Source organism: Homalodisca vitripennis, chromosome 1 (genome assembly GCF_021130785.1).
Source record: "Homalodisca vitripennis isolate AUS2020 chromosome 1, UT_GWSS_2.1, whole genome shotgun sequence".
NCBI lineage: Eukaryota > Metazoa > Arthropoda > Insecta > Hemiptera > Cicadellidae > Homalodisca > Homalodisca vitripennis.
Genome location: NC_060207.1, coordinates 81,331,511 through 81,344,662, shown reverse-complemented (window position 1 = coordinate 81,344,662; position 13,152 = coordinate 81,331,511). Strand labels below are relative to the sequence as shown.

The 13,152-nt window shown below is 33.3% G+C and overlaps 1 protein-coding gene across 3 annotated transcripts in view; it reads right to left on the bottom strand.

The window, feature by feature from the left end:
• The window catches only part of LOC124365558 (RNA-binding protein 45-like), a 69,219-nt gene extending 57,110 nt beyond the window's left edge, over nucleotides 1–12,109 (bottom strand). For all 3 annotated transcript variants that reach the window (XM_046821558.1, XM_046821552.1, XM_046821563.1), the window contains exons 1-4: nucleotides 11,874–12,109; nucleotides 3,892–4,006; nucleotides 2,409–2,603; nucleotides 1,219–1,367 (exon numbers count right to left, since the gene is read on the bottom strand). In XM_046821558.1, the coding sequence (XP_046677514.1) occupies nucleotides 1,219–1,367; nucleotides 2,409–2,603; nucleotides 3,892–4,006; nucleotides 11,874–12,024 (610 nt within the window). In that variant the 5' untranslated portion in view covers nucleotides 12,025–12,109. The remainder of the gene's footprint in view (nucleotides 1–1,218; nucleotides 1,368–2,408; nucleotides 2,604–3,891; nucleotides 4,007–11,873) is intronic.
• Between the last annotated feature and the right edge of the window lie 1,043 nt (nucleotides 12,110–13,152).

The window sequence follows — 13,152 nt, the reverse complement described above, 5'->3', positions numbered from 1 at the left end:
CCATTTTGCGAAGAGGAAATGTAACGCTATTGGGAAAAACTCTTGCAAAATTAAAGTATTTTGTTGTTTTATCCGTGCTTCAGGCCATATTATTTTCCAAAAAACCACCAACCAAGACTACACATCCTTTAATAGTGTTTTAATTTTATTTTATTATTAACAATGTAACATAAAGCTGTATCATCTGCAAAATGATACAATATAGCCCCTGAACATACACCATCACATGTCATTGTTGTAGATAAGAAACAACATAGCACCTAGTCCTGAACCTTGAGGCACTCCATACTTTATGATATCAGACTCGCTAAGACAACCATTAACACTCATGCATTGTTTTCTTTTCTTTAGGTAAGCTTTCAAATAGAGAGTAGACTACTACTCTAATTACACAATTTCTGCATATTTTTTAGTAAAATCTTAGGATTAATTGTGTTGTAGGCTTTCAATATACCTAACAGCAATCCACTTACCTTTTTACCATTATTTAATAAATAAGCAACCCTTTCAATAAATTATAAAAAACGTTCATGATCAAGAGAAGAGTGGTGAACTCGTTTGACTGGAAAATTTGTCTTCATCTTGCAAGTTCTGATCTTGCTCCAAGTGATTTTCACTTGTTCCCAAAAAATGAAGATCTGGCTAGCACCACAGTGTTTTTGACAAACGATGGGGAAACTCCAGTACGCGTCACTGAGTGCTGGCTGAGATCACAAGTGCCAGAATTCTATGACACAGGAATTTCAAAGCTTTTAAATTCCCAAAACCTTTTTTACTTTCTGAATAGTCCTCGTATTAAGGCTTTTATTTACACAACATTGTTTTACTGTGTACTGAGTTACCATTTTTCATCTTCATTTCTTCTTCTTTCTTATATATGTTGATTTGACTTGTACAACAAAGGACAAGGGTTTGATATCTTTTGTAATCACAACTAAATATAGGAATTTTTGTATGGATTTACTTATGGTTTATTACTATGTGTGTCTTCATTATCGACTTTTTTGTATCTCTTTAGATTTTAGGAGTCAAGTCTGACCGTGACATATTTCAGAGGCTGCACTAAGGAGAAGGTGAGATGGAGCTAAACTCAACACTTACATTGAATCAACCTTGACGACAATAGCATAATGACTTCAAGGTACTGCCTGCAATAAGAAAATATGTATGTTTTAAATTATGCCCCTTGTGGCAGTCAGGTATACATGCAATACTAACCAATATGTGTACAAATTGAGACAGGCTCTGGCCTAGATAATGCCTCACGCTCAATCGGCCGCCCACCTCCCGCTGGTCCCTTGGGTTTGGCAAACACTACTTTATACGAACGGTCACAGTTCTCAAAGGCTCGGGCTGCATCCGAGAATCTGGAAACAGACGAGAGATATAACTAAGATGGATATGTGTATTACCCTTTCATATCTTTTTATTTTGCATCATATAAAACGTGTAATATTAGTATATAGCGATCTTACTATTACAATCAGCCATAGATATGTTTGTATTTGTAGTGTCGAACCATGTGCTTATAATATAAATATAAATGGTAGTAAATTTAATAAAACAAATCAACAACATGAAGTTTAAGAACCTTTTTGGGTCAATTTTATGACAATCTGGCTGAATCAACTGACATAATGCAAGTATTAAAAATATAAACAACAGGGCTTCCAATTTTACTGATCCACAGAATAACAAAATTATATGTCAACATCACACCTTATGTATGAGACGTGCATTGCAGTGGATTGATATTCAAGAATCAAGTCAAAAAATGGAATCACACATTATGGCTGGCCGTTAAAAAATAACAATGATATCACAGTTAGGTGATGTTGTGTCACTTAATTGAGACCAAGCATCAGGAATATGTGATGATGGTCAATAATGCGAATTTTGTTTTCATAGATGATAATACTAATAAAACATGTGTTTCACAGTTAGTAAGCAACATATTAACTAAACAAATGAATACAGCGGTGTTAATGCTATGGATGAGTGTGGATTAAGGTATGTGAGGTGAAACTGGGTAAAACAACCAAACAATGATATAAATAATTGTTTATTTAAATAATACCATCAAATATGTCTAAATAAAAGAACAAATACAATACTATCTTTTTTATTCTACAACAGATGAATTTAGAATTAGAGTTTTTTAGACTGTAATTTATAACAAGACACTACTATCATCAACTACAAATGAAAACTATACTGTTCACTTTAATTAAAAAAATATTAATGCTAATTAGTTATTAACTTAATTAACATTATTGGATATTATTATTATTATTCATAATTCAAAATTTGAAAAGAAAATTGCTTAGTTTTTAATTTGTTTTTTTTTTTATATGAATAAGATTAACAAAGCTTAAACAAATGTTCACATACACAACCAGTTTACTTACTTTTTGTACTTGACATAAGCATAGCCCTTGTTTTCTTTCGTCTCTCTATCCTTCACTATGGAGACGTTTTCAATTGAACCAAAGCGTGAAAAATGCTCATCCAGATCGTTCTCTGTAAAAGTTTTGGGAATGACTAGAAACAGTCTGTGGAACTGAGAAGGATCATTTGAGGACGAGGAGCTGGCCTGATCTCTCCTGAAATATAACAATATATATAAAATATCAAAAAGCAAACAATACTTTGTGTGTTTCCATACTCGATAAAGTGCTACTCACATAATATTGGACACTTGGAATTTATTACGTTACTGTGTAACTGGTTTTCACTTACTGGCCTTCTGAACGAAAATTAATGTTCCAAAGGCTAAATTAAAAAGTTAACAAGGGAAAACTGTGATGATTTAAATTAACTTATGGCAAACAATGAATGCCTCACCCTGTAAATGTTAATAGCTATGTAAAAATAACTACGTTACGATACCTTTTCTCTGATTAGCCCTACTCAGCAACAAAGTTACACTTTACACTTGTAATAAAAATTTGTATAGAGAAGAGGGGTGGTATATTTGGACTAAGGATTTAACTGAAGAAATTATAATTTATCGCCTTTTGATGAGCTAAATGGCTTATTTACCTCTACTTCTTGTTAGTATGACATTGCAGCTGTTTCTAACATTTCTTTTTTTATTTATCAAAAATATACTCTGGTTGTGTTTTAGCCATACGTTATTTTGGGGAAACATTTGTTTGTGATTAAAATGTTAAACCTTTAAGAAATGTTGAAAACGTAAATTTTATATTATAGGTATGTGATTTATTTTTACATTTTGCATGTGATAATATTAAATTCTTGAAATATTATATCCTCATTGTAGATGAGTGATCTTTTGTCAAAAGATGTTAAACCGAAATAAGCAATTGTCTATATTTGTTAATTGAAGGAGCAGAGCTTTTTATCAGCTTAACATCTATTGACTGAAGATGGCTCTCTCCAACAAGGCCAATATATTTCAGGAATTTAATTGAATTGGGTGATTTTATTGCTGGTTATGGCATTGGCTATTTAATCCTGAGAGCTAATTCTGTCTCGCTGCTCCAGGATAGTTCATTTCAATGGAGACTTCACTTGGAACCTCAGCACAACATTTTGTGCTAGGCATTTACGTGGCGGTATTGATAATGTTCCCTAGCATTTGTCACGTATCTCAGAAAATTACATATTTTGGCTTTTCTTTCATATATTTGATTCCAAAATGATTTCTTTATCACATACTGGTTTAATTATTAAAAAAATGGACACTAAAGAGCAACCCTCTTTCATTTATAAAAGATTGATCGATTGAAGATGCAAAGAAACATAAATAAAGATAACAGAAGCTGTATAACCTCACCCTTTTTTGAAATCGGTTAAAAATTTATCTTAATAAAAATAAATAAAACCTACTTAATTTATTACTTTACCAACAGTTCAAGAATCACTTACGATAATGCAACTGTGACTCTGACTGGACGATTGGAATGCCCAATGGTGGAACCGTTCACAGCCTCCATGGCAGTTGCAGCCTCCGATGTTTTGTCGAATTGCACAAATGCAAATCCTATAAAATTATTTAGGCTTGAGCATTTTATACTTCAATTTAAATAATATTTAAATAATTATGTTGTAACATGAATGGCATTTAAATAAGTATTTAAATTAAACAACTATGGTTTGTTTTATTACTTTTTATTGTCTAAGCCTCTGCACAATAAAGCAAATGATTAAAAACAAAACTGTTGTAAAGCTAGTACAACCAATAAACAAACATCTCAGTATGAAATGCTAGATGATGGCATTTGTAGGCTACTTCCCCTTTGTACAGTACTATGTTTTCAACAAATATTAGACCTGCTTTAAAAATTGTTAAAACACATTGTTAATAGTAATAATTGTAAGTAACATTAACACAAAAACATAATTTTTCAAACTTATTGATAAATGTCTTGATCTCCAATTTGACAAATGTGACAGACACACGTTTTTAACATTTCTATCAACTTGATTAAAACTACTTTTTTCATATCCAAACACTCATGTGAATATACTATTTTGTAATTGTATACAGTTAAGTTGTCACTTTAAAAATCATTTCATACTAGATATGCAGTGAAGTTACTACTTTTAGATATGTTACTAAAAGTCATCTTATATCCTCATTATAAATGTAACCAATCGCCTTGAATAATAAATGAATATATGCATTGAAGATCAGACCCTTTGGAACTTCTATTCCCGTTTGTTGCTAGCAGCACTTACACTAATACATTCATATAATGCTATCCTGCATTGCTGGCAATAATTACTGATTAACATGTATTTTTAGACCAAGTAAACTTGGATAAACATTCATTAAAAAACGTTTGAACATACTGTTTTTGTCATTATTTTAGTACAGATATATAAATATACCACAGTTTAAAATATAGTAAGTGTTTTTGTTGTTACTATAAAAGGGTAAAGTACGATAAGTGGACCCAGTTTTTTATATTAATATTGACAAAAGATATTACTTAATTATAACTATCGCTATAACCAACTGATACTGAATGTGAATGATTACTAACTTGTATAGACACTTTTTCATATAATTAACATTATCTTTTATAGACAGGAACAGACAGTCAAAAGCTCATTGAGGACTAGAAACAAAGTTTAAAAAGTGGCATAACATCCGACCTGCTTGCAGATACCTCTGTACTAGTACAGAAGAGAAGTACAGTTTTCTAGAGAGGATGCTTTTTAACAACTTCTTGCAACATCATTGCTACCCTGTAGAAAACATATAAATAATTACCCATATTTTGTTTTTTCTGTTAAACTTATTTGTTATATTGTTATCATTTTTTTATTATTTATACTTTTTCCTATTTCCAGTTCTAATTGCTTGTTTGAATGTTATAGCTCCTTTATTATTTATGAGATTGTTACTATGTGTATTATTAATTATTTTAATTTCTAAGATGATTGTTATTATGAATATAGATAGATATGTTGATATGATTGAAAATGAACTGAAGAAGGCAAAGCTTTAAAGCAAATGAGAGGTTAATCAGCTCTGCGTCTAATCCTTGTAAAACTGCATGGTCCATTATTGCTGCAGTAAGGAGCCCTACCCCTCCTTCCAGTCCAGATTATTTCGCCGGAGGCTTTCTCCGACTTCTTCGTTGAGACAGTGAAAGAGGTACGACAAAGCATATCTCCCAGTAACGTGTCTGCTGAGGATCTCCTGGGTCAAGCTCCACGTACTCCTAACACCTTTAAATGGAAGCCAGTGTCTTGTGATGAGGTTTTGCAAGTGGTTGAAAGATATGAAATCTTCAAATAGTAAAGATATCTATGGCCTGTCTAGTGTTCTTTTAAAGAGAATCTGTTTCTCTATCATATTGCCTCTCACCTGGTGTATAAATCAGTGCCTGTGTATTGGTGTTTTCCCAAAATCTTTAAAAACATCTAAAACTGTTGCCTATCTATAAGAAGGGTCCCAAAGATTTACCCGGTTCCTATAGACCGATCTCTGTGGTACCCGTTTTTTCAAAAATTTTGGAATTCATCATGAATGATCAACTCGGTAAATACTTTGAATGTTTCAACCTTTTTCAAAACTCTCAAATTCGGCTTTCGAGCAGGAAGAAGTACTTTGGATGCGGTCGGAGCTTTGGTGAGATCGATTTTCGATGGTTTTGAATCTAAAGCTGCCACCTTGGCGACTCTTTTCGATCTTACCAGGGCTTTTGATTGTGTCCCGGAGAGAAATCCTGCTCTCTAAATTATCTTTTTATGGCATAAAACAACCTGAATTGGCGCTTTTAAAAATCATACCTGTCTGAGCGTGGGCAGAGAGTTTGTGTTGGTGGTGTTTTTTTCTGCCTATCGCTCGGTCGAGTTTGGCGTGCCGCAGGGGATCGGTACTCGGACCCTTGTTATTCTTAATTGTTATTAATGATCTCCCTTTGTAATGTTAAGGCCAACGCCATTCTGTATGCTGATGATTCTACTCTGTTTAGCTCTGACAAAAATACCATTAACTTATGTAAGTTTATTGACGAGGCTTGCCTCGAGGCTAAGACATGGTTTCAGGCTAATGAACTTGCTCTGAATGAATGTAAGACACAACAAATATTATTTGCACTACAACCCGATCAGTGCACTTTTTTACCTAATGTCAAACTGTTGGGAATTGTCTTAGATAGTAAACTAACATGGTCAGATCACATTAGCCAAGTTTGTTCTAGATTATCTAGAGTTGTATTTTTGTTAAGACAGCTGAAACACTTTGTGCCTAAAGAATACTTAAAAAACTCTTATTTTGCCTTTTTTAACAGCATACTCTTATACGGCTTACTTTTTTAGGGAAACGGAGTTGGAATTGATAGAGTTCTTCTAATACAAAAGAAAGCAATTAGGATTTTAACAAACTTCAGACAGAAGTGCTAGTTGTAGACCTTTATTTATACAAGAATCCAATTCTTACAGTAATAAATCTTTATATATACACCTGTCCTTGTTTATGTTAAGAAGAATTCAAATGATCTTGTCCATAGGAGTGATGTGCACTCTCACAATACTAGAAATAGGCATTTACTAGACAAAGATTACTGTAGATTAAGCAAAACTCAAAAGAACTTTGGTTATTTATCCATTACCTTTTTTAATAAACTCGGTCGTATGGCAAATTCTGTAGACTTAAAGAAATTCAAACAGGTTATTTTCATTTGGCTTGTAAAAAACCCTTTCTATTCAATCAATGAGTACCTGACTTGTAAAAATGTAGATTGTAGTTTTTAACTTAAGAAAGTCCACATTTTTATTTATCTACTAAATTTTATCTCGTTGATTCTATCTTGTTGATTTTGTCTTTGTTAAATTTTATATTTTTGGATTTTATCTTGTTATCAATTTTTAGATTTTTTATATTTTTTGTTATTGACTTGTTGATTATTTGTTTTCGTGTTGACTCAACATTGTTGGTGTTTAGTTTATAAGTTACTCTAGTATATAATATTATGCTGACTGATTAATTGTAAGATGACTGTGTCCATTGCTCACAAGGCCTAAAGCATGAAATAAATTCAATTCAATTCAATTCAATTCAATTCGATTGATAGACAAGTATTCAATATATGAATATTAAGTATCGATGATTATAATAATCGATATAAAAACTGGGTCTGCTTATTTTACTCTACCCCTATAAAATAATAAAGAAAATAACCTGTACAGTAGGGACCACTAAAGAGTACAGTTGAAGTAGGAGGCTATTTTGACGTGTGACATGGTATGCAAGAGTAATGACCACACTACATACAAGAGTTAACAGATGTTCCAGCCACGAGTATGACTCTACCAACTAACTACAGTTAAAAATTACAAAATTGTCATTTTTTAAACACAAATAATGAGTTGTATATACATTTAAATAGAAGTGATTTATTTTAATTTCAGAGCATTTGTGTAGCACAATCATGTGCCACTCAATCCATGGCTATTAAAAATGTTGTTTTTATTACTACAGTTCAGCTGGTGCATTTATGTGCCGTATATAAATTTGATATTGTTTTGAAAATTAAAAGGTAGCCTACATGAATAAAAAACAAACATTTTTCAGTAATGTGGGTCTGATGTGTTCCTTGAACACAAAAGGCCTCACAAAATTAAATTCTATAATTATTGGAGTGTTTGTTTATAAATTAAGTGTTATACAAGTTATGTTTTATTAGTAAAACATTTTGTCACAGTGTTAAAAACTACTGATAATATATAAGCGTGTTAAAAAGTACTTATGTTACAATAGTTTTTGCATTGACAGTTTCTTCACCTGTTCATTTTTCATGCCACACTTTGTAACAATTAAGAACACAAAGTGCAAAAGCTTTTGTTTTCCTCATCTTTACACTCACCACACAAGTAAAAATAGGTTTCCCCTCTTTTCTTTTACATGACAATTGTGAACCTACCCTCTTCTCCAGCTTCTTAGAGAGGTGCTGTTGAGCCACATAGTATCTTGAGGTGCTAGTACAAATAGGCATAACCTGGATGACATTTTCTACTATCATGTCTCTGTATTGTAGGTAGGTTATCTTTGAATCTAGGCATACTTTCAAATATATATATATATATATATATATATATATATATATATATATATATATATATATACTTACTATTCCATAGGCAAGGATTCAATAAATGGAAAACAACTTACATATTGGCACTATCTTGGAGATTTTCTGGGGAGGGGGGGAGTGTATCATCATCATCCTCAAAAGAGCCAAGAAAACAATGGGAATTTTGCTCTGTTTCTTGAAGGAAATTCACTACTCTATTGCCCATAACACAGTAATGTGTTTTTATATATTCACCATACATAACCAATCTTGAAGCATGCTCTACCATCTGGTAAATGATCAACAAGCTGGGGCATATACAGAGACATTTTATACTTTGTTGGAGTAAGGATGGATTTCTGGTACAAGCTTCAATTACTCGCTGAACATTGGTTTCAATACTGATCTCTTATTTAAGATCCTTAATAATCATTAAGAGATCATGTTCCTCCTTAACAAGATGAACTTGCAGGTTCCTTAGAAGATGAGATAAAGTGAATTATTTGTAAAGAAAGTGAGTGCATTTTCGGAGGTTGGGGAACGAGGACCCCAGTATTCTCAGAGACATCAATTTCTTCCGAACGATAAGTGGCTTTTTGTTTGTAAGTTTTTTATTATTTATATAACTTTTTTCTCAAATTCAAAGTCTTTGTGATATTGAGAAAACATTTGTAATGATATTTACCAGTATAAAATAAGTAGATACACTTCCAATGTACCTGTAGCTGCTTGAATAGATCTATAAATTGACTGCCTGGCACTTCTATAAGTGTAATATTCATTAGAAATGTCTATAAATTTCTAATGAATATTACCTTCTTTGTGGATAACATATCTCAGTATGAATAGATTTTTGGTGAAAACATAATTGTATAAAATTGTCATACACTTATCTCAAGTTTTGCTACAATGGCGAATCCCGACTCTCAGCAGTCAGACGAACACTACCGAATTGGACAAAGAGCAGAGGTGGGAGAACTCTGGACATTTGAGTAGCTGAGATTTATTTCTGGTATCATCTGAAGATGACACAACTAACAAAACTGTAGTGGTGAATTGAGCACTCAAAGAATTGTACAGAATACAGAAATCTTTATTTGCTATCATCAAGATAGAAACAGGCGTCATGTAGGCTACATACTCTCTCCAAGTCAACAATTCATTGACACTGTAGAAGGGTCTATCTGCTAGCCAAGATTTCAATTTCTTCCTAAAAACTTCCAGCTCCAAGACCTTCAAGGATGCGGGTAAGGCATTGTAAAATTTTGCACCTGCGTAAGAAGGTTTTGATTCAAAGAGCTTCAAGCGATGGGCCGGCAGGTTGAAGTCAGTTCCATGTCTGGTGCAATGTGTGTGAACATCCTGATGTCGCTTATTTATTCCTAGGAGACAAGCTAGTGTTGTAGACCGGAAGATATATATATTTACAACGGTTAATAACTTCAGATGTTTAAAGACTGGCCGGCAACTATCTTGCATTTTTGTTCCTTTTATGGTTCGGATGGCTCTCTTCTGTAAAATTAGAACTCGTTGTAAGTTATGTGCAGAGGTTCCACCCCATACCAAAACTCCATAGTATATGAGGCTCTCAAAAAGGGCATGGTAGGCTGTTAAAGCTGCCTCCTCTGTACTGACAGATATTGTTCTTTTAATGGCAAAGACAGCTGTGGACAGCCATTGACAGAGAACATCTATGTGCTCATTCCACTTAAGATCTCCATCCAAGTGTAATCCGAGATGTTTAATTGAAGTGACAGCATCGATGTCAGGAAGGTTTGAGACTTCATCCCTCTTGGTGCCAAAGGTAACCTGCTTGATCTTTGAAGCATGGAACACAAGTTGATGTCTTGTACAGTAGTCCACCGCCAAATTCAAGCCAATGTACGCGTTTATTTCGAGGCTTTTAACAGACTTCTGAGAAGTGAGTAGGACGGTGTCGTCCGCGTACATGATGGCCCTACAATAAGGCTCCGTCACTGCAGGCAGGTCATTGGTGGACAGCACAAACAAGAGTGGGCCCAAGACCGAGCCCTGAGGAACCCACCTCACCATGGGCTGAGAGTCTGATCTGGATGTGGATCTCCTGCCCTTGATGGATTGAGCTATTTCAACCACTTGGTTTCTGTTAGAAAGATAAGATCGAAACCAACACAGTGCCGTATCTCGGATACCAAGATGGTGTAATTTTGTCACAATCATGTCATGGCTTAAACAATCAAAGGCTTTGCTCATGTCAACAAAAATGCCCACGACACTATCTCCATTTTCTATGCCATCCACAATAAATTCAAACAAATCCACCAAGGCTGTGAGAGTGGACCTACCCTTTACAAAACCATGTTGTTTATCAGTGAGAAGATTGTTGATATTTAGGTGTTCGAGGATTCTAGATAGAACAATCCTCTCGAGGATCTTAGAGATAGTGGTTTAATATAAAATTAGTTATCATTCGTATGGCTTTTTAATTGAAAATGTTTTTAAGAGTGAGAGTGTACATTTAATTTTCAAACCAAGAAACTAATGTCATTGCAAGTTACTAGGTTTTATTCAAGTAGGTTCGCTATTTTATTACAATAATTATTAAAGTTTAATAAATTACCATTCAGAGGCATTTTTTTCAGCCCAACATGAACTACAGTACTCCCAGAAGGTCTAAATAATTAAAAACATAGTACTTTTGGGCCAACCCCTCCCCCCTATATTATATATATATATATATATATATATATATATATATATATATATATATATAATATTGTTATTTAAAATATCTGAAGATGGTGGGACAGTTGGATGTTGGTATGGGGCCAACAATCAATTCAAAGTCGACTCATAGCCACAACAAGAGATAAAGTTTGCGATAAGACAATTCCTGTTTTATATTGACGAAATATTGTTCTACGCTAATCTAGTAATCAGTAGAAGCAAAATGTCAAAAACGATTCATGTCTGGGTGTGGTCGGTATAATCCCAAAGTACCCCTATAGCAAAATTTGGTCCATCCTTATCTTGTTTTATTTTTTGGTAGACAGTATTTCAAATTACAATATAATTCAGCCGCTTTTAGATGTAATTTATGGATTGAATACAAAACTATACAGGCTGTACATATATTAAATGTACAACAAACAAAGCAGTGTAAAATTTAGTTACTAAAATTACTATTTTGAAGAATAAACGTCTTTGACAATTGTGACACAAATGTTCATCAGCCTGCCAGGAACTTGCTCTCACAAGTTATGGTTTTTATAAGATGTACGTATTTCGGTTATTGCATGTACGGAAAGTTAAAATAGGTAAATAAAAGAATGTATAACGTACCCTTAGGTTTCCCCGTAGCACGATCTCTACACAAGTTAACATTTTGAACGCTTCCAAAATTCTGAAACGTTCCTGTTAGTTCCTCTTCTGTTGTATTTTTGTCACAAGCAACATAAAGCCGAGAATACGGAGGATAAAGACTTTCTGCCATTTACAGTTTGTTTTAATGCCAACAATCAATAATAAACAAACTAACCTCAAACTGTCAATGTCACAATCCACTTGTTTACATAGTAGAGTAGTTACTAGGAGTAAACAGAAAAAAGTCAAGCATACTCTAGAGAGACAGTGAAAGAGAGAAGTAGCAGTAGTATTAATTGAATATAACACAAGTATTGTTAGTCTATGGTAATGATGGTAAATAATTTATTATGCTGTTGAGACAGTGTTGATAATTTATTAAATTGTTGAACTACAGCTCCACATGTATTTGCTCATACCACAATTACTTTATGTTTGCATTCTGATAAAAAAAGACTTGATTTATAGGTAGAACTTTTGATTATTTACTAGTAACTAGTATAATAAAAGATAAAAGAGTATTAGTAGCAAATTATTTAGTGTCACACTGATCAATTCTGTTTAACCTGTAGCATCATAATTAGCTTTTGTTGTCTTAATCCACAAATTGGGATCTGTTGACGTTGCTCCCAATTAAAGATCGATTGTGATCCTTTAACGCCTGCCCCAAGGTATTTTAATATTTTTCTTCTCGATCGCAAAAAACACAAAGTGGCCAGTTTGATCTGTCATCAACATGATGGGTTTACTACTGGGACGTACTTGGTCACAAATGTAGTGCACTTTCAGAATCAAATTTAAAAAAGCCTTTGTTCGAAGTAAACAATTTTACCCATGTTATTACATATTTTAAAGGATTCCATTCTACTACTCAAAAATGTTTGCCCAGGGATGTAAACACTTCATAACAATGGCTCAACATTTATCTCTCAAACTACCACCTACTTGTAATATTTCCCTCACCAACTTCATCATAATTTTTTTCTCCTCTCAAGCTCACCAAGTATAATTATTCGCTCCCTCCCTATTCTATTTTCGCTCTTCATAATAATTCAGAAGGTATCCACAATCATTATACATTATTGTTTGCTGACTATGTCAGGGTGTTCTCAATCATCTCTAAGGATGAAGATGGTTTAAATGAAAGAAATTTGAATGATGTGAAAACATTGTGCATGGTTGACTGGTTAAAACACAATACTGGGGAGTGTCAAACCATATTTTTTCTTCGATGTCTCACACCAGTAGTCTTCAAATA